At 37.8% G+C, this 24,765-nt stretch overlaps 2 protein-coding genes across 5 annotated transcripts in view; one reads left to right on the top strand and one right to left on the bottom strand.

Moving 5' to 3' along the window:
* Nucleotides 1-171: 171 nt before the first annotated feature.
* On the bottom strand, nt 172-5,398 carry LOC127093795 (ras-related protein RABA5a). 4 transcript variants are annotated; one of them, XM_051032697.1, is made up of 5 exons: nt 5,258-5,398; nt 3,527-3,605; nt 1,504-1,608; nt 956-1,385; nt 172-740 (listed from the first exon to the last, which is right to left on the bottom strand). In XM_051032697.1, the coding sequence occupies exons 4-5, from the start codon at nt 1,293-1,295 to the stop codon at nt 409-411; spliced, it is 672 nt and encodes a 223-aa protein (XP_050888654.1). In that variant the 5' UTR covers nt 1,296-1,385; nt 1,504-1,608; nt 3,527-3,605; nt 5,258-5,398; the 3' UTR covers nt 172-408. The 4 variants fall into 4 exon arrangements, with proteins under 4 accessions (XP_050888654.1, XP_050888655.1, XP_050888656.1 ...); XM_051032698.1 differs by having other exon boundaries at nt 5,115-5,269; XM_051032699.1 differs by lacking the exon at nt 3,527-3,605 and having other exon boundaries at nt 5,258-5,380.
* Nucleotides 5,399-7,955: 2,557 nt separating this feature from the next.
* The window catches only part of LOC127094009 (uncharacterized), a 34,376-nt gene continuing 17,566 nt past the window's right edge, over nt 7,956-24,765 (top strand). Inside the window, exons 1-11 of the mRNA XM_051032889.1 lie at nt 7,956-8,917; nt 9,060-9,162; nt 9,228-9,328; nt 9,575-9,916; nt 9,971-10,133; nt 10,335-10,483; nt 10,622-10,916; nt 11,048-11,180; nt 11,315-11,556; nt 11,707-11,779; nt 11,864-11,874. Of these exons, the coding sequence (XP_050888846.1) occupies nt 7,956-8,917; nt 9,060-9,162; nt 9,228-9,328; nt 9,575-9,916; nt 9,971-10,133; nt 10,335-10,483; nt 10,622-10,916; nt 11,048-11,180; nt 11,315-11,556; nt 11,707-11,779; nt 11,864-11,874 (2,574 nt within the window). The remainder of the gene's footprint in view (nt 8,918-9,059; nt 9,163-9,227; nt 9,329-9,574; nt 9,917-9,970; nt 10,134-10,334; nt 10,484-10,621; nt 10,917-11,047; nt 11,181-11,314; nt 11,557-11,706; nt 11,780-11,863; nt 11,875-24,765) is intronic.

The following is a 24,765-nucleotide window of genomic DNA, read 5'->3' as shown; positions in this document are numbered from 1 at the left end:
TATGTTCAAATCTGAACTGTAAAAATAAGCTATAACGAAAGTTATTCTGATAGTCATTTGTGAAACAAACTTGTTGACAACGTAACTTTTTAAAAATTTAATTTTCTACAAATGTAATTGTAGAGATAAACATGAGCCTATAACTTGAGTTATTCTAATAATCATTGAACATGTAAGAAAAATAGACTTTTCAGTCAATTTGAGCAAATTTCCATTTCTCTACATAATAACTTTCTAGCAAGCTGTTGTGATTACTTTTAATTGTGCTTGCAATCTATTGACAATTTCTACTCCAAATCCTTTTCAACTAACATTTAAAGATCAATCCTGAATATCCAAGTGGCATTTTCAGGTTTGGTTGGATAAATATAATAAGAACAGACTGTTGGAGCCACTAAATTATCAAACCTAAGACGAACAACAACCCTTTTTTGACTCCCCTTCTGCTTCTCGATCCCCTTCTTGTAGAACAACAGTCTTTCCATTTTCAATCCAGGGAGTATCCTGCTTCTTGAGCTCTTGCGACATCATAACCTTCCGGCTTAATATGTTGTAGATTTCTTTCACAACTGTTTGAAAAGCAGAAACTACATTTGATGAATCAAGTGCTGATGTCTCCATGAAGAACAAACCCTGTGCCTCCGCTAAGGCCTTGCCTTCGGTAGTAGGTACTTCCCTCGCATCCTTAAGATCTGACTTGTTCCCAACAAGTATTGTGACAACGTTCATATCAGAGTGAGCTGTTAAATAACACACCAGTACACTTAATCATTGTTTCATCTTGATATAGGAACATTTAAGTACTAAAAGGCCATTAAATTTCTGTATCATAACTGTTTTCCTATATTATACCGAAGTCTATTGAGATGTTTTACATTAACCTGACAAACATAGCAAGAACTATAAAGAAATTCAAGAAGGCAAAGATGGAGTCAAACATAATTATAACTCTTACTGTGAAGTTCGTTAAGCCATCGACCAATACTATCAAACGTTTGGCGCCTGCTAATGTCATATACCAGAAGTGCTCCAACTGCACCCCTATAATATGCAGAAGTAACAGCTCTGAACCTCTCTTGCCCAGCTGTGTCCCATATCTGCGCTTTAACTTCCTTTCCGTTAATTTCCATTTTCTGAGTTTGAAACTCTACTCCTATAGTTGACTTTGAATTAGGATAAAATTCATCCCTGGCAAATCTTGCAAGTAAATTTGATTTTCCAACAGCTGAATCACCAATTAAAACAATTTTGAAAAGGTAATCTTCGGTCTTCTCTTCTTCATTATAAAAAGCCATCTGTGAGTCCCAAGGGTTGCTGGTGGGAAGAAACAAATCAACAACAAATAGTCACCATGGATTCTGGCTCTCCAATACTAGAATATCACCCTGAGATGAGAACAAGGATCAGAAACACAAGAACACCAACTAAGAAAGAAATCCGGAAGATAGATCGGGTCGGGTATATATTAGTGACAAACTGTATTTCCAAAAAAATCATAAATACCTTATGAAGCAACGGTTGACTGTTTCTAGTGTACAGAACTGCATCCACCCACCATCAGCATTCAGACCTCACTCAATCCAATCGAACCAAAAATTTCTAGCATACCTGAAAATCAAGGTAGTTAAAATCAAGATTTTACGCAAAATCAGAAAGGGGAGGTAAAATCGTAAATCATGGAACTGTAACATTAATCCTTAGAATATACAAAACTTTAAAACTCATATTTGAATATAAATTCATATATATGCATGTAAAATAGCATTAGTAAGACAAAGAAAACCTTAAATCACTTGAAATACTTGTGTAAATTTTTAAATTCATAAGCATTGCTCACAAATTAAAACCTTAAATCACACTTCAAATACTTATACAACAGCAGCAACCGAGCCTTATCCCACTAAGTGGGATCGGCTACATGGATTAAATTCCGCCAAAATGTTCTATCTAGGACCATGCTTTTATCTAAATTGTTAAGCTCAAGATCTTTCTTAATAGCTTCTCTTATAGTTTTCCTAGGTCTTCCTCTACCTCTAACTATTTGACCCCTCTCCATCTGATCTATTCTCCTTACTACAAAATCTAAAGGTCTTCTTCTACATGTCCAAACCACCGAAGTCTATTCTCCACCATTTTTTCTACTATAGATGCTACCCCAACACTCTCTCTAATATTGTCATTTCTAATCTTATCATGTCTAGTCTTACCACACATTCAATACACCATCTTCATCTCTGCTACACTTACTTTATTCTCCTGTTGATTCTTAAGCGGCCAACATTCTGTCCCATACAACATTGCAGGTCTTACTGCAGTCCGATAAAACTTTCCCTTCAACTTGAGCGGTACCTTTCTACCACATAAAATCTTTGAAGCCCTCCTCCATTTCAACCACCCCGTTTGAATTCGATGATTTACATCCTCGTCTATTTATCCATCGCTTTGTATTACATACCTAAGATATTTAAACTGCATGACTTGTGGGATGATATGATCTTCAAATACTTATATAAATTTAAATCCAATCATAAGCATATTTTTATAAACGTTTCAAAGATAGTAAGATTATTCGATTCAAGAATTAACAGGGGGATTCTACCTGATTCCACCAAAATAGATTATGTGTATACTCATAATTGTAGGTGAATAAAACCAGAAAATATATAACCCTTTTTAATTCTATGACGAAGAGGCATAAAACTTTTCAACTTTTCACTGATATATGAGGAGAGGGATATCATATGGTTACTTTTCATGTCATTATTTTTCTCCTTGGCATACGTACAGATAACACCAAAACACATAACAGGTGGATGACTTAGCAGTTAGCACCCATGGGTTCCTTGTCTGCCTTTCTAGCCGGTGGTTGATATATAGGAAGAAAAACTAGAGAAATATGAAAAGGATTATCAACAGCAATGACTTTTTCAGGAATGAAAAAGGATTAATCAAAAGATCCAGAAGACTTCCAACTAAGGCTATTGAACTTCCCCGGAAAAAATAATTTCATAAATTTTGTTTAGCCTTCGTTAAAACACCATGTAAGGTTGGTTTTCTAAATGATGTTTTCTTCCTAGCATGATTTTTTTTTAAAATAGCATAGACAGCTAAGTCTTCTCTTAAACATAACAAAAAATCAAAGTATGGATGCTAAATTTGATGAGATTTATGTGCGTACAGATTGTTCAAATTAAGGTTGATAGTACTTTAGCTTGCAAAAACCCACTTCGCACAACATAGTTATGGTTAGATCAATGAAGCAGCAAGCTTGATGCAGAGGGAGGGAAGTAACAGAAAAAGATCAGTAATTGTCTAAGCATTATAGCACAATTCAACCCGCCAGTATCTTTAGAGGGGAAACTAATTTGACCCGTGAAAAACATTTGTTGGCAAAAACAACTGTGACTTGCGAGTTTTGTAAATCTTAAGATGGATCTCTATAGGGTGCTAAATCATTTAGACAGTTACTTTCATATATACCAAGATATGAAATTCTGCAAGAGGTAAAGTTGTCATATGGAAATACCTCAAACAACTTATCTCCTTGTTTTCCCCTCAGTCCCTTGAACTCCAACTTACTCTTTCTCTTTATATAATATCAAACCCTGTTAATATGTAAAACATTTATTAGATCATTCTTACCAAGAAATCAAAAAAGGTAAGACTTTAAGCATTAAATAAGCCAACCCATATATACTACTATAACTAAAGGCAAGTCAATATCAATATTCAATGAAGATGACTTCTATGGTTTCAGTAATCCAGGTATCTAACACTAATAAAGTGTCATGAGCCAAATAGCACAAAAGTTTATGATACTCTCTGTGAAAGCACCCGAATAACTTTATATCTAGCGCATCCCTGGATATGAGATCCCTCTGGGCTTGAAATCTGACAAGGCAGAGGTTTTTAGACCTCTAAAATTCAAATAAAATTTAGCTTCACAAACTAAAAGGATGTAGCAACCTTTTACAACAAATAGCCAAATAAACTTTGGGCGGCAGTGCAGTGATAAAAGAAGCTATTATCGGAACAGAGAATGAAAGATTAAAAAACAGGAAAATTACACGTCCATTAAAACAAAGGCACAATACAACTATATAAATCACAAGTCTTTTTCTCAACAAGTGGTGTCAGCTAAGTAGATCAAATGACACACTGTAGTAATCCTATTATGAATCATATAGAAAAATAGTCCATTAAAATCGTAATCTCTTTTAATGGTTTGATTTATGTTTTTCTTTACCTCCTACATTCTACCTCGAATTACACATCAATCGAAACAAAGGTACGATACAACTATACCAATCAGAAGTCTTTTTCTGGTTAAGTGAGGTCAACTACGTAGATGAGATGACATAGTGTAGTAATCCTATTGCGAATCATATCGATAAAATCCAAACCTTTTTTAACAGTTTGACTTTTGATCTTCTTTATCTCCTTGTACCACAAACTATCAAACTATCCTCTATCTGGTCTACCCTCATAACCGATGCTTTCTCCATACATGTTCAAGCAATCTAAGACGTGACACTAACATGTCTTCCACAATGAATGCTAACCCATCTTAGTCCTTAATACTTCAAATCCCAATCCTACAATTTCTTGTGTGATGTGACTACTCATTCATCATAATATTCTATTGTTGACATTTGATTACAAACATCCATTCCCATACAACATTGCATGTTTTAAAACTAACTATTTAATAAAATCTACTACATTTGAACTTGATTGATAGTTTTATATCACAAGTTAGACTAGAAGCATTCATTCATCTCATTATCAGCAACACCAACTATCTTCCTCATCCAGAACACTGAAACAAAAAAAATTGATTTTTTTTGGCAGAATAACAACATTTTTACATTATTATGATATGTATTTAGTCAGAATAATAATAATAATAATAATAATATAATAATAACACCGACAATAATGCAAAAGGGAGGAAATAATAAAAAGCAAAATCGAGTTGACACAAGTTCGCAATGTAAAGTGAAATTCGACGAGATACATTAATCAATGAAAATGCGAATTTCAATAATAATAAGGAAGAAAAGAATAAGGATAAAAGCGAAGAGCGAAAAATAGGAAAATGATGTTATATATACCTGTGATATATGAAATGATGATATATGATTGAAGGAGAAGGAGAAGGAGAAAGGGGGAGAGGGATTGGGTTGAAGAATTGGGGAAGGAAATAAAATGAGAGAGAGAGAGAGAGAGAGAGAGAGAAGAGAGAGAAGGGATCTACCGTTCTATGTGATTTCAACGTTTGCGCCTCCGCGTTGTTATTAATATTTTCGTGCAATTCGTATCCTCTTTTCTGTTTTCATTTTCTCTTCCACTTCTTTTTCCACTCATTTATTCACTTCTGGTTTTTACAAAAATCAAGCGGTTTCTTTTTATGGTTTTTATAGAAATTATTTATAAAAAAGTTGAATATTATTATTTTATAGAAATTGCTTATTAAAAATAAAAAATTCTAAAATTAAAAATAAATTACAAAGTAAAAGAAAACTATTTATTTATTCTCAAAAAATAATGTAGATGTTTCAATTCAATCCAATCTCAAAATTATACTCTGAATTTATTTCTATCTAATCATCTTCAATCCAAAACTTTAATTTTATTAAAAATCATGTTCATATTATCATCAAAACAATTTAAAATCCGCATTCATTCTTCACCACAAAGTCAAACAAATAATTGATAAAACTTGGGTTCTTGATTCATTATTCATCATTAATTAAAAGTAATTAACATTTATTTCCATATCATGATCTAAATCAAATCAAATGATACTGAAAAAAATCATTTTCCATTCCTCAAACTCCCTATCATTTCCTCTTGCAAATCAAATTTCACTTCCTCTCCACCAAAAACTTTATTTACACCGCAATTCATTTATTTTCGCTCTTTGCAATCTCTTTAATTCTATTTTCTCTTTTAAATATGTATATTTTAGATCTTTCCATTTTTTTTTTCAAATCTATGACTTGGCTTTCAACTCATTTTGCATGCGAGAAGACTTCATGTTTATTGGATATTTTGTAAGCTACGATCAATTATTATTTTAGTTTGTAAAAAATGGGTTAATCATAATTGGAGATGCATAGATAAGTCTATTTATTAGTTAAGTGGTATTTTTAATTAAAGATTGAGTATTTGAATTGTGGACAAAAGTGTGGGCTTTAATAATTAACCAATAATAAGTAGAGATTAAGGATATATTTATTATACGGTTACTTTATGTAATTACACAAAAATCAGAAACATAATTGACGGATCCACAACTTGCCTCATTGAGAGTTGTAAAGGATAGTATGAGATAAAGAGGAGGATCCGATCACTCATCTTTTCAGGATTCCGAATCAAGGTGACAAGAACGACAACTCTTATTCTCAAATCATGTCTACAACAAATAAGTGTTGATGCTCTAATTTCATATAATTGATTAGTGAATTTTTCCGTTTATATTTGGTATCAGAGCTTAATTATATGAGTTAGAATTCAATTGTTTATTGTTAAAATATGATTATGATTTAACATAATTATGAGTTGCGATTCTATTTCTTTGGTAATCGATTGACATTCTAATTTTTTTCTATGAAATCGATTAAAACCGAAAGAATTGTTTCTTGTCTGAAATCTAATTAATGCAATTGAAATTAAATAACCGTGCATGTTCTTTGTTTTCACGTTATGACTTTTTGTATAAAACTAATTGAATCAATATTTTTAAGATACAATACATATAATGGTTTCTATATAAACCCAATTGAATTAGAATTGATATCATGCTCCAAAATGTGTTTCAATCCTTTTAAATTGTGATATTTTTATTTTATAAATACTCTTATTTTATATATATATTTTGAGTTTTTTTTTTAAATATTGTGTCATGATTGAGATTATGTTTCTTTTATTTTGAGACATTATGTTTCTTGCCTCTTTTTTTGTTTTTATATAAATATTGAGATTGACATTGTTGAAGACAAAATTTATTGGGAATGTTATATTGTTTAAATTCATGATTGGTTCATGATTTTTTTTTTGCAAGAGAAATTTGATTACTATGCAAGAACTTCTATAAATAATTGTGTGTGAATACCACCAAAGTGAGATCACTCGTTTTAATTTATAAAAGTGTCTTTGTAGTTTGAGGAATGATTTTCAGTTATTATTATGATTGTCTTCCCAAAGGTGGACAATTGTATGTAGAGATTGTGGTTGATTAAGGATTAACTATTGGAGATGTTTGGTTCTAAGAGATTTATTTACCCAAAGGAGATAAAGTTTTAAACTCAATGTATGCTCACTGAGTAGCTTATTTTTGAAATTCGTAGATGAAGTTGTTGGAGGTGTTTTGATTTAGATAATTTATCTAACCAAGGGAGATAGATTTTCGAGCCCAATGTATGCTCATTGAGTAACTCATATGAGATTTTGACATTGGTTATAACCTAGGTTTTGTGCATTCCACCCAAAGGGGATTATGTGATAATGTTGGCCTCTTCATGATAGATTGTGTTCATTGAAGTTATGCTTTGCCTTTATTATTTGTTCTAATATATTTATGTTTTGTCTACAACAGTGACCTTCTCTATGAACAACTGTTTTGCTTCTATTGAGATTCTGAATGGGTCTAATTTTAAGAAATGAAAGAAAGACTTAGAGTTTTCACTAGGATTATTGATCTTGACATGGCATTGCGTGAAACCAAACTTGTGATCAATGCTTAAAGTACACCTGAAGAGAAAGAAAAGTTAGCTAAGTTGGAAAGGAGTAACCGACCTATACTGTATGTTATTAAGATAACCATTTATGAACATTTGATTAGCAGATTTCCTACGATAGAGGATGTTAAAGAATATATTACTGCTATTAGAGAGAGGTTTCAGGTATCTAATAATGTCGAATTTGGATATTTGATGAAATAGCTCACGAACATGAAATATGATAACAATGAGGGTTTTAGGGAGTTCATACTTAAGATGGTTCATGTCCAAACCAAACTGATATTCCATAACATTGACCTTAATGAGAATTTCATTGTGTCTCATGCCTTAAACTGCCTACCTGTTGAGTTCACTCAAATCAAAATTGCCTATAATACCTTTGGTGAGAAGTGGACCACTAATGATCTTATTACCAAGTGTGTAGCTGAAGAAGAGAACCTCAAGAAGGAAATAAGTGATCTAGCCCTCCTGACTTTTCATGCTAAACCCCATTCTAGTAAGAATTCTTGGAAAAATAAGAAAAAAACTCATAGTGCTTCTCATAGATATCTTGAATTTAGGAAACCAGGTAATGGTCCACACCATAATATAGGAGGTCCTAAGCATGTTTCCTTTAAGAAATCCTTTTGGTGTTTTTGGTGTAAGGAAAATGGGCATAAGAAAATTGATTGTCATGCTTTTAAAGCTTGGTTAGACAGCAAGAACAAATTTGGAGGTAATCATTTAGCTTTTGTCTGTTTTGAGTCTAACTTAGTTGATGTTCCCATTAATTCTTGGTGGCTTTATAGTTGTTCTACGACCCATATTGATGTGTCTTTACTGAGGTTCAGAAACCAGCGGAGACCAAATCTGAGGGAAAGAAAGCTCAGGGTAGGAAATGGTCTTAAAGTCATTGTGGATCTAGTGGGAGATATTAGCTTAATTTTAGGATCTGATTTTGAACTTGCTTTGAAATATACATTTTATGTACCTTCTTTTAGTAGGAATTTGATTTTAGTATTTTGTTTGGACAAGTTTAGATTTCAATTTACCTTTTATGATGGAAAAATAAATTTGATATTGAATTCTCAAATTGTTGGTAACGGTATATTGTTGGATGGTTTATATAAACTATCTTTAGATTGTGATAATATTTCCTCATCCTTGAATGTTGAGAGCTCCATTGCTAAAAGGTCTAAAATTAGAGAAAAAACCTCTTTATTGTAGCACAGGCGTTTAAGCCATATCTCAAAAGAAAGAGTTGAAAGGTTAATTAGAGATGATATTTTACCTTCCTTAGATTTCAATGATTTATGGTTATGTGGATTGCATTAGAGAAAAATTTAATAAGACCAATAAGAAGGGTTCATCTAGAAGTTCAGACCTTTTGGAAATAATTCATACAAACATTAGTGGCCCCTTTCTCCTACTATTTATGGTAATAATTTTTTTATCACTTTCATTGATGATTATTCCCGATATGACTATCTCTACTTGATTAAGGAAAAATCAGAAGCACTTGAAAAGTTTAAAATCTTTAAAACTGAGGTTGAAAAGAAACTAGGAAATGTGATAAAGGTGGTGCATTCTGACCGTGGTGGAGAGTATTATGGTAGATATGAGTAGGTGCAATTTACCATAACTTTTGTGGGGTGACGCTTTGAAAACATCCCTCTATATACTGAACAGAGTTCCTAGTAAATTAGTTCCAAAACACCTTTTAAGCTTTGGACAGGTAGAAAACTCAGTTTTAACCATCTACGTGTCTAAGATTGCCCCACTGAGGTTAAAATATATACTCTCTTTGAGACAAAGCTTGACCCTAAAACCAGTCATTGTTTTTTCATTAGATATCCAGGTCGAGCTAAAGGATACAAGTTCTTTTTTCCTAATATAGGTAATAAAATTGTGGAGTCCATGCATAGAAAATTTCGTAAGCTTGAGGTTGTTGAGCCTGTCATTGCATCTGATAATGTTGATTCTGTTATACCTGGTGGTGTTACTCCGTCACTTCCTAATATTGATAATGTTAGATCATCCACTCCTCATGGAGGTTTTGCTCCAAATGAGAATGTGGATGAACATCCAGTTAAAAATGTGGTTGGACCACTTGTTAAGAATGTAGTTGATCCTTCTATTGTGGCTGAGGTTGTACAACCTGCTGAGCCAGTCGAGCAAATTCATGTTAGAAGGTCAGTAAGACAAAAATGACCTGCTATCATTGATGGTTTTGTAGTTTATCTTAGTGAGGATGCTTATGATATTAGTATTGTCATTGATCCTAAAAATTATATGGAAGCTATTACTTATTCTCAATCTAGCATGTGGGCAGATGCAATGCATGATGAAATGAAATCCATGATCAATAATGATGTCTGGGAACTGGTGAAGTTACCAGGAAATTGTAAGGCAATTGGATACAAGCGGATATTCAGAACAAATAAGGACTCAAAAGGTAAAATTAATAGGTTTAATGCAAGACTTGCAGCTAAAGGATTCACACAAAAGGAGGGGATTGATTTTAATGAAAAAATTTATTTTGTTTCCACTAAAGACTTTTTTAGAATAATTATGGCTTTTGAAGCAAATTTTGACTTGAAATTGCATTAGATGGACATTAATACTGATTTTCTGAATGGTGATCTTAATGAGGAGGTGTACATGCAGCAGTCTAAGGGTTTTATGACAAGTGGTAATGAGCATTTGGTTAGTAAGTTGAGAAAATCTATCTATGGTTTGAAACAGGCTTCCAGACAATGGTACTTAAATTTTGATGAGGTTGTGGCTTCCTTGTGCTTTAAATAAAATAAAGTCGATCAATCCATTTATCTTAAGGTCAGTGAGAGAAAATCCATCTCTCTTGTGTTATATGTTGATGATATTTTGCTTACCAATAGTTGTCTTGGTCTACTTCATGAGACCAAACTTATGCTAACAAAGTTCTTTGATATGAAAGATCTTGGTGAAGCATCTTTTATGTTGGAAATTAAAATACACATAGATAGATCACGTGGTGTACTTGGCTTGTCCCAGGGGGCTTATATTGATAGAGTCCTAGAGACGTTCAATATGCATAACTATAATCCATGGGATATTCTAGTTACTAAAGGCGACAAATTCAGTAAAGATCAATGTCCTAAAAATTATCGAGCTGGCAAAAATAAATGGAAAATCCTTTTGATATTACAATGGGTAGCTTGATGTATGCTCAAGTATGAACTAGGTCTGACATTACTTTCATAGTTAGCGTCTTGGGATGATACCAGTCCAATCCTGGGAATGATCATTGGATTGCTACTAAGAAAGTGATGAGATATTTGCAGGGAACTAAAGAGTATATGCTTGTTTTTAGGAGAGTTAACAACTTGGAAATAGTTGGGTATACTGACTCTGATCTTGCTGGGTGTGTTGATGATAGAAAATTTGCTTATGGTTACATTTTTATGTTGGTTAGAGGTGCGATATTATGGAAGAGTAAAAAACAAACTCTGTCATCTCTTCTACTATGCATGCAGAGTTTATTGCTTGTTATGCAGCTATCACTCATGTTATTTGATTGAGAAATTTAGAGACTGGACTTCATATTGTAGATTCCATTACTAAGCCATTAAAGCTTTACTGTGATAACAAAGCAGTTGTGCTCTACTCTAAGAATAATAAAACTTATAGCGGTTCTAAGCATTTGAAATTGAAGTATTTGACAATTAGAGATCTTGTGAAGAAAAATGACATTGTTGTTGGTTACGTTGGTACTTATTTCATGCTAGTTGATCCCCTAACTAACGGACTTATGCCCATTGTGTTCAAAAACCATGTTGAAAACATGGGCATTGTGAGTTCTTTTGATATAATTGGTTAGTGGAAGTTTATATTTTATGTCATTTTCTTATCATGTTGTATTTTATTTTGGACACTTTAAGTGTTGGATTGTCAAGTACTTTCTATTTTGAGCAACTGATATTGTAATGAATGTTGTTATTAGTATTTGTCATTGTTTATTTATATGTCAATTGTTAAAATTGAGACTCAGTGTCATTGGAGCCATCGTGCCTATTGTAATAGCTCGTTTTTCTAATTAGATATTTTAGTATAATTTTATTTGTTAGAATCATGTATTTGAATGATTATTTTATTGTCAGGTGTTTGTGGGGTATGTAACATTGAATTAGAGGTATAAATGGTGATAGAAGTGAGTAGAATAATTTGGAGTTGTTTTAGTAATTGAAAATGATGTTTAACTATTTTATTATATTAAATAGTGAAAATATGAGTTTATTTGATTATTTGGATAAATAAATTTTTGGAATAATAAAATAATAAGAAAAAGGGAGTGTGTAGAGATTTTGAGGAAAATGTGGTAATTACAAGGTTAAGTTGAGGGTAATATAGGAAAAGCCTAATGGGAGAAATTGGTTTACTGGAAAAAGAGAGAATTGGGAAAAAGAGTCAAAATTCATCTTACGTAGAAACTTGGAGAAAAGATGAGGAAGACTAGGGCAAGAGGCTAAAGATGATTTAGAGGAAGAGAGTGAAGGTTTCACTAAATATTTTTTTAAGGAATTCAGGTAAGTGTCGCATCCGCGAAAAACAACCGGCGGGTTAAACAAAACACAACACAGAGCCGCCACCGTGCGTTATTTATCCCAAAAGAGGGAAAGGAAACGCTCAGAGTAAACCTAGGAAAAAGCATGGTCTCGCGACCAAAGAGAAAGGGATCGGGAGTCGGTTACGCAAGGGGAAGGTATTAGCACCCCTCACGTCCGTCGTACTCGACGGGATCCACGCTCTAAAAGAAAGAAAAGGTTGCTAAACAAACATCACACACACACACACCGAAGATAACACAGGTGGGGGAAAGGAGGAGAGGGCTCGCTAGGACATCGCGTCCCATGCCTACGTATCTCGTCTAGAACGAGAATCAGAGCTGCCGTAGTTCGACTCACGCACGCCAAACAAGACACACACAAACACAGGCAAACATGGAACCCGAACGCCAATCGCTGGATTTACATCGGCTTTCGAACCAAACAAACACACTCAGGATACGGACAGCCAATCGCTGGGCTTACATCCATATCCTGGCACACAAGAGGGCTAACAAGCAAACACACACAAAAAGAAAAGAAGGTGCCCGGAGAGACCTCGCACGGTCTCCTGCCTACGTACCTCATCTGGTATGAGGATCAGGGCGACGTAGTTCCCCTGAACGGGAGAGAAATTCTAACCAGATACAAAGGGAGACACACTACTAGGGAGCTGGACTCGAGCCTAGGTGTTATCATGCATCATTGCCCTATGTTAAGGTTCACTACCTACTTGCACAACAGCAAGCTAATCCTAACCAGGAAAAAGCAAAGCATGCAAGCATAAACAAAGCAAAGCAAACATTTCAAATAGCACACACTATATCCAGTCAAAAGTGGGCTCAAACAAAGGATCAGACTGCCAAGGCAAGTCATCTGTACAAGGGTGGTGTTAGCTCTTAACCCTGACATTGAGAGTCAGGGTGAAGCAGATGAAAGGTGAGTGAAGATGAGACTTCACAGCTCTTATCCCTGGCCAGGGAGAGCTTCAGACAAAGGAGCGTGGGTCCAGAAAGCGGGAACCCTTCTACACTCAAGACTCTGACTCAACTGTACAACAGTACAAGATCTTGGGTTAATGTCCCAATGCATCAACACAGTGGTGTGAGCAGAGGGACGACTCAACAGAATAGCGGGAGATAGATTGCATATCTCTTTGATCCGCCAATTGCCTCATAGAGGTCTTTACCTGCTTGGGAACAAAGTTAAACAATCACAAACATCGCCTCTTAAGGAGGACTTCAGACAGTTGCCTGGCTAAATAACAAGCCAGGTCTTCCAGACTACATGGAGACAAGAGAGTCTACCTCAACTGGTTTATACAACCAAGCAGCAGCACATCAAGTTCTTAAAGAACTAAAGCGACTATGGTACCTGAAATCAATCAAGTACAGTCAGTATACCAATCACACAGTCAAAACAGACAAGTTAAGAATCAACAGTCAATACAATCAACCAATGCAATGTGCAAAGCACAATCAACTCAAGTGAGCCAAGCATCCTACAAAATACCAAGTTAGTTCACAATAATTAGCCAAATCAAACTCAATTAACTTGCATCATTCTCCTTTAAGGCATTTGCATCTCAACCTGTAACACAATTCAAAAGTGAGAAACAAGACCACTAGGACAAGCCTAGGGTCCAAAGGAGATGAAAAATTCAAAACAGCAAGTGAAAATTAACCAAAACCAAAATTTATCAAGCAAAAAGAGAATCCAATTGGTCTCACACCAAAACTATGCACCAAATCCATTTCATACACAAAACATGCCAAACTATGCATTTTGGAAACATATTAGAGCAAACAGAATGATCACAATCAAATCAATATCAAAACAGCTCAATAAATCCCACAAAAATTCAAGCTTAAACAGAACACATTCAATGAGTAGCATATCAAATTTCATGTCATTTGGACCAGAGGAAGTATGGAAATTAAATTCATAAAGTTCAGACAAGTTCAAGCAAGCCAACACAAGTCATCAAAACAATCATCAACTTCCATCAATCATAAAACAGTGACAACATATGATAAATGAATAGGATCAAAGCCAAAATGACCTATAATGTGTCTAGAATTCACATGTCAAATTTCACATTCATCCAATCAATAACCAGAATTTCACAAATCAAATGCCAACATGTGTCACAAAAAATCAACAAATGACCAAACAGGGGAGAAAATTCCAATCAAATAGGAAATGCAAGAAATAATTCCAGAAAAATTCTCATGTGATCTCAACATCCATATGCTCAATCATGCAAAAGTTTAACTCAATCCAATGTCCCTAAGCACATTAAATAAAATCATGAAATTCACCAAGCATGGTGTGACACAAATTGTCACACCTCTAATCAAAAAATCATATCTCATCAACCAGGGATCCAAAAATTGCAAACCATACATCAAAATCACCAGCAAAGAGTCAAGAATAAGCATGCAAAATTTCATGAATTTCTATGGAAGCATCATCATTTTATGAGTGAAATGGCAAACATGGTACACAAATGATACATTCAAGCAAACCCTAGGAAATTTATTTTTCCACACGTGCACAAAAATAATAAAAATCATCATAAAAAACTACACATCACAAGGAGAATAATGAAAAAAGTCTCATCAAATTTGGACAAAAAATGAATCACTTATGAATTTTTAAAGATCATGAATCAAAATGATATGAAAAATGAAAAAGAAAATGAAATAATGAAATAATATTGAAATAATGGCAGTTTTGTAATATTCACAGCGAAATCCAAAACGCGGTCGTTTCATTTAATGGAGTGGCGCGCTATGATTGGCTGGCGATGGCGGTAAACAACAATTTGAAACAAGCCAAGGCAAAAACGGATTGAACACGGCCTGGAGAGTGTTCTTCATCAAGAACATCAACAAAATTTCCAGAAATCATCAAGAACACATCTCAACCAAAATACACATGCCATACATCAAAATCACCGTCTAATCACGTACATCATGAATATGAAATTAGTTTCTCCTAATTCTACTCATGTTAACCGGATCGAGTGAAAATAGGTTTGCACATCAAACTTCCAATCAAGATTTCTCTCTCGATACTCAACCAAATTCAAAACCACGAGCAGCATGCTATCCTACGTTGAAAGATCTATCTAAGCCACATCTTAATTCAAGCAATGGTTGAGATCGAAAATTTACCTTATGGATGAAGCAGATGTTGAATCACGCGTTTCCAAGTCCAAGAAGGTGAAACAGATGAAGATCAACGTTGTGGAAGTTGAATGGAATGAATGCCTCAGCTCAAAGATTCTTCAATTTGCCATGGTAGATCAAGCTTTCAACAGTCACGATTCAGCAACCTTTTGGCCTTGATTTGATGAAACAGTTCCTCAATGATGCATGTAGAAGGTGGATCCAACAAGAACGAGCCAAATTGATGAAGAATTTGATGAGAAATGATGAAAAATGTGTGGAAAAAGTTTGGAGAATTGAGAGGTTTTGGAGGGAAAGTTTGTTAGATCTTGGAGAATGAAAATGTGATTATGATTTTCTGTTATAATTATCCTTTTATACCATGCCTTAATCCATTTACTAATCACAATTAGCAAAATCAAAATGAATTAGTGAAATGCATTTCCAAGTGTAATGTCCAAAATGTCCTTTTGCAAAACCAGTCAATGTAACAGTCCAAAACCAATGCAAACAAGTTCTAAATGACATTTGTGGTGTGTAGCAATTGGCCTTGTATGCAAAATCCATGTATTTCACAAAATCACCTATTTTCCCACCAATTTTCAAATAATCCACTTGAAAAATGACTTTTTGCCATGATTATTTTTGATGAAATATGATGATGCATCATGAAAGTAAATGTGAAATGTGGTTTGCTCAAAGAAAGATCACCCAATTTGGCCATTCCATGTGAAAGTTATGCCACTTTGAATTTAGGCATTTTCTGAAAATGATTTGATCATAACTTGCCAACCACACATGAGAAATTCATGTTCTTGGACTTTTTGGAAAGGTGAGAGCAAGATCTACAACTTTCATGTTGGACAAAATTTCATTTGAATCATTTTTGGACATGTAATTTTGAGGTGAAAAACTTTCCATTTTTGGCAGTTTCCAATTACAGGTCACTTGCCATTTTTGGAAAGTTTCCATCTGACTTTATTTTCTTCATTCTTGATGTTTGAAATGTCAAATGAAACTTGTTTAGACATGAATGAAGTGTCTCTAACTCTCTCCCACCTCCAAATCCACCATTTCAGGCACAATTGACCACAGTTGACTTTTCTGACTCATAGATGAATCTGGTTATGCACTGATCAAATTGAGCCTCTAACTCCTGATGAAATGGCTCAATGATGAAACCCTAGCTTCCATAAGCTCAATATAATCATGTAATGATCCCCATATCCATTGTAGACCCCATCTCCTTGACAAACCCTGACTGGCCCAATGCAGATGATTAGGGTTGACTAGTGGTCAAAACCCTAATCTCAAGGCATCTGATCAATCTCTTGGATGATATCAAGACCATGATGATGATGATGTACCATTGCAACCAAGATGAAGATCAATCTCCTTGAGAACCATGAAACCCTAATTTGTACCACCACCCTCAGATGGTTAATGAGCAGTCCAATGAAAACCCTCAGCTTGAATCCCAACCTCTTATCTTCTGACCAAGACTTGGAGGATGACTTGATTGATGTTGCCACATGATATGCCAAGATGCAATGACTAATGACCTAAAAAATGATATGCAATATGTTAATCTAGTCCCAAGAGAGGAGGGCAAATTTTGAGGTGTTACAGCTGCCCCTATTCAATCCACTGTGAACCTGTCGATATGAATAGCCTCGACTTTCAGATGATCAGGATGAAGAGTGATTGAATACCAAGAACAGACGAACAATTTGCACTCTGATGGGAAATAATTATCAATGCCTGTCAGAATCGGCAAAGAAACAATCTTGAAGAAAAATCCGTCTGGTACGGAGAAAGTCGGTCTGATCACCGAAACAGCCACATCGACCTGGATACCAAAATAAATGGTAACGCAGGGATAACCATGGCCTGAACACCACATCCGCTGGGGATTATTATTTTTTTTGCTTTTTCTTGAACCCCGAAATTTTCTGATTGCTCTTCTTTTTTATGTTCTTGAACCCCGAAATTTTCTTTCGCGCAAATGATCCCGGATCACTGCATTTGAACCCTGACATCTTTCTTGCCAAAATAATGAACCCCATTCTCCGTTTTGAACCTCAGTCGCCTGACGATAACTCGCGATCGCCATTGTGAACCCCATTCTCCAGAAAATGCCTCGTGTCTCCTTTTCTCCATTTGAACCCCGCTCTCCAGAAAATGCCTCAACATTTCCTTTTCTCCAATTGAACCCCGTTCTCCGCTTTCTTGTGATAATTCCGCTGGCAATGTCGGAAATAACACCAAACACCACTCTGAGGGCGACATATCAGAGGGTACACCTTCATAAAAGGAAGGTAACATGTGCATCTCTTCTTCAGAAGACACCCATAACGACCTATATTGGCCTCAGCCAAAGTCTAAGGTGACACATGAACAGAAGATAACCCTGAGGACCTCATCCCGGATTTAATCTTCAACTCCAATCTCCGTTTGAACCCCGCTCTCCAGAAAATGTCTCAACATTTCCCTTTCTCCATTTGAACCCCGATCTCCAGAAAATGCCTCAACATTTCCTTTTCTCCATTTGAACCCCAATCTCCAGAAAATGCCTCAACATTTCCTTTTCTCCAATTGAACCCCGTTCTCCGCTTTCTTGTGATAATTCCGCTGGCAATGTCGGAAATAACACCAAACACCACTCTGAGGGCGACATATCAGAGGGTACACCTTCATAAAAGGAAGGTAATATGTGCATCTCTTCTTCAGAAGACACCCATAACGACCTCTATTGGCCTCAGCCAAAGTCTAAGGTGACACATGAACAGAAGATAACCCTGAGGACCTCATCCCGGATTTAATCTTCAACTCCAATCTCCGTTTGAACCCCGCTCTCCAGTAAATGTCTCAACATTTCCCTTTCTCCATTTGAACCCCGATCTCCAGAAAATGCCTCAACATTTCCTTTTCTCCATTTGAACCCCGATAGTCGCGCTGATCGCGTAACGTTCCCATCTTATTTCCATCTCCGCCCGACGGAAAAGTTTCCTCCAGTATCGCACTACTGAAGAACCTTGCTGATCTGACATCATGATGCTAAACTCCTCAGAGTAACACCTTCACCATCCGGCGAAACTAAATCTCAAACGGTAACCACGGCTTGAGTCGCGCTGATCGCATAACATTCCCATCTCTGCCCGACGAAAAAGTTTCCTCCAGTATCGCACTACTGGGGAAGTACTGTTGATAAAAAAACGGTGCCAAACTCCTCAGAGCAACACCTTCACCCTCAGGCAACCACTTCTCAAACGGTAACCACGGTCTGAGACTAGCTCATGCTTGCAATAATGATGCATGATTGATTTTTTTCAGCGTAATGCTCCATAATTATGGAAATGCTACGCGATTTATTTTTCTATGCAACATGCTATGCTATTTTTTCATGATGAATGTATAAAAGATATCCCCCTCAAGGGACTCTTCTGGGGAGCTCGAGATACTCTGCCGAGGAACTCGTCAATACTCCGATCTCCACCCTGATGGGGAATAGCGCTGCTGCTGGGAAAAGGCAACCCTTGCTGGGGATAACCTCCATCGCACCCGATCCGCTCGAGGAATTACTGGGGTAGCACCACCAATGAACTCTGTGGGGATACACCAGTCTTGACTAGCTGGGGATATCAATCCCGACTCTGCTTGGGAAACCACCACACACAGATACTTCCGCTGGGGAAATTGTCACCTTCAGGCCTGGCGACTGGGGAATATTGATCCAAGACCTGCTGGGGATAACCATCCTGACCCTGCTAGGGAGACCTCGAATCTGCTGGGGAGTTAGTCCTCACGACTCTGCTTGGGGAGATGAGGCAATTCTGGTACTGAACACCCTCCGACTCGTCGAACCCTGACATTCACCATCTAACTCCACTATCAGCTTTCCACTTTTGAGAACTCCCAGACTCGTCTGGACTTTTCTGCTCCATCATCTTGTATTCCAAACCGCTTCGCGCTCGACGGAAAGCGAACTCCTGGGACTTATACAGACTTTTCAATTTTCAGACTTTGAAGAGTCTTCTTGATTAATTCCAAGGATCGTCGTACGCCTCATCGTCTTTTCACCATACTCCATTCACTCGTCCCTGATCGGACTCCACGGGGATTGTTCATCAAAAGCGTCCACATCACAACCTGCAAGTAAGTGAAAAATATCTACCAGCACCTGCAAAAGAGATCGTTAGATAAAACCGTGCCCCAGGCGTGTCAAGATTTCAATACTTGGGTCACTCAGCCTTCCAAATAAGATTTCAAGTTTTCAATCTCATATGCCTGCATTGGAAGGGACCTGTATGTCTTAAAATGCAAAGATTCGTTATCAAAATAATCGGATGTTTTTGCAATCAAAGCGGTAATGAAAAACAAAAACAAAATTATTTGACTGAATATGCATTTTATTGATTGGAAAAGTGTGGCTCATATTGAGCAATACAAAGGAAGCAATTCCTGAAAAGAGGTAATTGCGCACAAAAGGAAAAATCTATCCTAATGGCAATGTGAAACTCGTGATCTCATCGAGTTCCAACTCGGTTACACCCCATATGTCCTCAGACTCTCCGTGCTTTCTGCCTTCTGAACAAGACGATTCTGATTGATCCCTACCGGGTATTATCCATGATGCCTTAACCAAAGCACAAACGATCATGCCAGACGCAGTTGTTCGTTTCAATCCCTCTTTTGCATGGACCGCCCTTTCGGGTTTTCAGTCCACCGGGATACCCTTTCTTGCCCAAGTCGCCTTTCCAGGTTTTCGACTTGCCGGGTGTACAGTTTTTTCATTTTATCCCTAATTTTTGCCCGAACCATTTCTTTCTGTTTTTTGGTTCGCCGGAATGCCCATTTTTGCCTGGACTATTTTATTCTTTTCGTCCAACGGGTCTCTTTATACGAAGTATTTTTTAACTGCGTCCGCATTCACAGGGGATGGAAAATCTTCGCCATCCATGGTCGTTAACAACAAGGCTCCACCAGAGAAAACCTTCTTGACCACGAATGGACCTTCATAATTGGGTGTCCATTTGCCCCTTCGATCGTTTTGAGGAGGAAGGATCCTTTTCAGCACCATATCACCTACGTGATATACCCGAGGTCGTACCTTTCTGTCAAAAGCACGCTTCATCCTTTGCTGGTACAACTGCCCATGACAGATAGCCGCCAGCCTCTTTTCTTCAATCAGGCTCAGCTCCTCATACCGGGTCCTTACCCATTCAGCCTCTTGCAATTTCACGTCCATCAGGACTCTCAAAGAGGGAATCTGAACCTCAACCGGTAGCACAACTTCCATTCCATATACCAATGAGAAAGGCGTTGCCCCAGTAGATGTGCGCACCGACGTTCGATACCCATGCAATGCAAACGGCAACATCTCATGCCAGTCTTTATAGGTCACAACCATCTTCTGCACAATCTTCTTTATATTCTTATTGGCTGCCTCAACCGCCCCATTCATCTTCGGACGATAGGGAGAAGAATTGTGGTGTTCAATCTTGAATTCCCGGCACAGTTCTGCCATCATCTTATTGTTCAGATTAGAACCATGATCAGTAATGATCCTCTCGGGAACCCCATACCTGCAAATGATGTCTCTCTTCAGAAATCTGGCAACGACCTGCTTTGTCACGTTCGTATATGAGGCTGCTTCCACCCACTTGGTGAAGTAATCAATAGCCACTAATATGAACCGATGCCCATTCGAAGCCGTAGGCTCAATCTTCCCAATCATATCGATGTCCCACATAGCAAACGGCCACGGAGACGATATTAAGCTCAACGGATTTGGAGGCACGTGCACCTTGTCAGCATAAATCTGGCATTTATGACACTTCCGCACGAAATTAAAACATTGGGCCTCCATTGTCATCCAATAATAACCTGCCCTCAGAAGCTTCTTTACCATTGCATTCCCACTGGCATGGGTACTGAACGACCCCTCGTGAACCTCTTTCATCAATTGGCTTGCTTCTCTGTCATCAACACACCTGAGCAAGACCCAATCAAAATTCCTCTTGTACAGAACCCCATCCTTATTCAAATAGAACACCATGGCCAACCTCCGCAGAGTCTTTCGGTCCTTCTTCGATGCTCCCTCAGGATACTCTTGAGTCTCTAGATAGCGCTTGATATCGTAATACCACGGCTTCTCATCATCAGGCGCTGTGTCAACAGCAAACACATAAGCCGGTCTATCCAGACGACCTACCTCAACGCTGGGGAACTGATTCCACCACTGCACCTTAATCAAGGCGGCCAGAGTAGCCAGAGCATCTGCCAGAGGATTCTCCTCTCTGGGCACATGATGCATCTTCACCTTGGTGAAAAACGTCAACAATCTCCTCGTGTAATCCCGATATGGAACTAAATGAGACTGATGCGTATACCATTTTCCGTTAACCTGATTTACAACCAAAGCTGAATCTCCATATATAACAAGGTTCTTGATCCGCAAATCAATCGCCTCTTCAATCCCCAGGATACAAGCTTCATATTCAGCTACGTTGTTGGTGCACTCAAATGTTAGCCGGACAGCAAAAGGAATGTGGGATCCTTTCGGCGTAACCAAAACAGCACCAACACCGCTACCATTCACGTTAACGGCCCCATCAAACATCAGAATCCATTCGGATTCAGGGTCAGGCCCCTCCTCCGGGATTGGTTCCTCGCAATCTTTCGATTTGAGAAACATGATGTCCTCATCAGGGAATTCAAACTTCATCGGTTGATAATCATCAATGGGTTGCTGAGCAAGGTAATCAGACAATACACTCCCCTTGATTGCCTTCTGAGAGGTATACTGTATATCATATTCTGTCAAAATCATTTGCCACCTCGCAACCCGTTCGGTCAATGCTGACTTCTCAAAAATGTACTTGATTGGATCCATCTTGGAAATCAATAAAGTGGTATGGACCAGCATGTACTGCCTCAGTCGGCGAGCAGCCCAGACCAAAGCACAGCAAGTTTTCTCGAGCAGTGAATATCTTGTTTCACAGTCGGTAAACTTTTTGCTAAGGTAGTATATGGCATGCTCTTTTCGACCAGACTCGTCATGTTGCCCCAATACACACCCCATAGACCCCTCGAGGACTGTCAGATACAGAATTAACGGTCTTCCCTCCACAGGAGGCATCAGAATCGGAGGCTCTTGCAAATATTCTTTTATTTTTTCGAATGCCGCTTGGCAATCATTATTCCACCTGACCATTTGATCTTTTTTCAACAACTTGAATATAGGTTCACACGTGGCTGTTAGATGAGATATGAACCGTGAAATGTAGTTCAATCTACCTAAGAGACCACGAACCTCCTTCTCTGTTTTCGGTTCAGGCATTTCTCTTATTGCTTTTACTTTTGCAGGATCAACCTCGATTCCTTTCTCGCTTACAATGAACCCCAGCAATTTACCGGACCGCACTCCGAACGTGCACTTGTTCGGATTCAACCTCAGTCTGAACTGTCTCAGCCGGTCGAACAACTTGGCCAGATCTACCAAATGCCCCTCTTCCGTTTGAGACTTTGCTATCATGTCATCAACATAGCATTCAATTTCATGATGAATCATATCATGAAACAAAGTCACCATGGCCCTCTGATAAGTAGCACCGACGTTCTTGAGACCGAATGGCATCACCTTGTAACAAAAAGTGCCCCACGGTGTGATGAACGTTGTTTTCTCCATATCCTCTGGCGACATTTTAATTTGATTATAGCCAGAAAAGCCATCCATGAAGGAAAACACCGAGAATTGAGTTGTATTGTCTACCAACACATCAATGTGAGGTAGCGGAAAATCATCCTTCGGGCTAGCTCTATTAAGATCTCGGTAGTCCACACACATTCTCACCTTCCCATCTTTCTTCGGGACTGGCACGATGTTCGCGACCCACGGCGGATAATTAGTGACAACAAGGAAACCAGCATCCCACTGCTTCTGTACTTCCTCTTTAATTTTCATTGCCATATCAGGTCGAGTTCTGCGCAATTTCTGCTTCACTGGAGGACAATCTGCTCGTAACGGTAGCTTGTGCACAACGATATCGGTATCCAACCCTGGCATATCTTGATAAGACCAGGCAAAGATGTCGACATACTCTCTCAATAGCACCACCATTCTGCTCTTGACACTTTCCTCCAAAGCAGCCCCGATTTTCACTTCTTTCTTGACCTCGTCGGTACCCAGATTCACAACCTCAATCTGCTCTTCATGCGGCTGAATCACCTTCTCCTCTTGTTTCAACAACCTGGCTAATTCCCCTGGCAGTTCACAATCTTCTTCGTCTTCTTCTTCGGCATGATAGATCGGATTGTCGAAGTCATATGAGGGTGTAACAGGATTGTTATCAATGAGATCCGGAGAATAATCGCATCTGCATGAATGTGGATTCATGCATTGCTTTAGAACCGGAACGAGACAAATTGAAAAGAAAAATGAAAACATTGCCATTTTTATTTTGTTTTTATTTTTAAACTGCAAAAATAAATGAAAAACAGGGAACACCGCTTTTAATTGAAAAACATCCTTTTATTGATGATGCAAAATTGCAAATTTTAAACATGAGGTGGCCCTTACAATGGACCATTACGTGTCGGGTAACACGTATGGCTTTCATGCATATAAAATCAAAAATAGGAGAAATATTACTCTTCCAGCAGACTGACCCGGATGATCTTTTCAGCCTTCCAGTTCTGGATTCCCATCCCTGGTGCGCACGGCTTTATCCACCGGTCCATTTCACAGTCGCTATCAGCTTCCTTACTCATCATGCAGATGTGATCCGGATCCAGCATTCCGGCACTAGTGAAGGTGACCGACGTACGGCGTCCTCTTCCTTGTCCTGATGAGCCTCTGCCAGGCTGATACCCCACTCCGAAGCGGTCCTTCTTAGCGGAGATGTCCATCATCCTACCCCAACCAGGAGCCTCTCCGTTCTTCACCACCTCAGCGGCCTGTTTGTATGAAGCAATGGACGGTTTCTCTTCTTCCTTCGCAAACAGAGCATTCTCCACCTTAACGGTTTCGAACGCTTGACTCGGTGTCTCCCAGATTTCGCCGTCCATCTCAACGTATTTGAATGAGGACAAGTGGCTGACAAAGATGTCCTCTTCTCCGCACACAGTGACAACCTGTCCTTCCCAGATATATTTCAGCTTTTGGTGTAAAGTCGAAGTCACTGCCCCAGCAGCATGGATCCATGGCCTACCCAACAGGCAACTGTATGCCGGCTGGATATCCATGACATAGAAAGTCGACTTGAACACCTCTAGGCCTATCTT

The sequence above is a fragment of the Lathyrus oleraceus genome, chromosome 6 (genome assembly GCF_024323335.1).
Source record: "Lathyrus oleraceus cultivar Zhongwan6 chromosome 6, CAAS_Psat_ZW6_1.0, whole genome shotgun sequence".
Classification (NCBI taxonomy): domain Eukaryota; kingdom Viridiplantae; phylum Streptophyta; class Magnoliopsida; order Fabales; family Fabaceae; genus Lathyrus; species Lathyrus oleraceus.
Note: the sequence above shows the minus strand (reverse complement) of the source record. Positions and strands in the feature narration are given on the sequence as shown.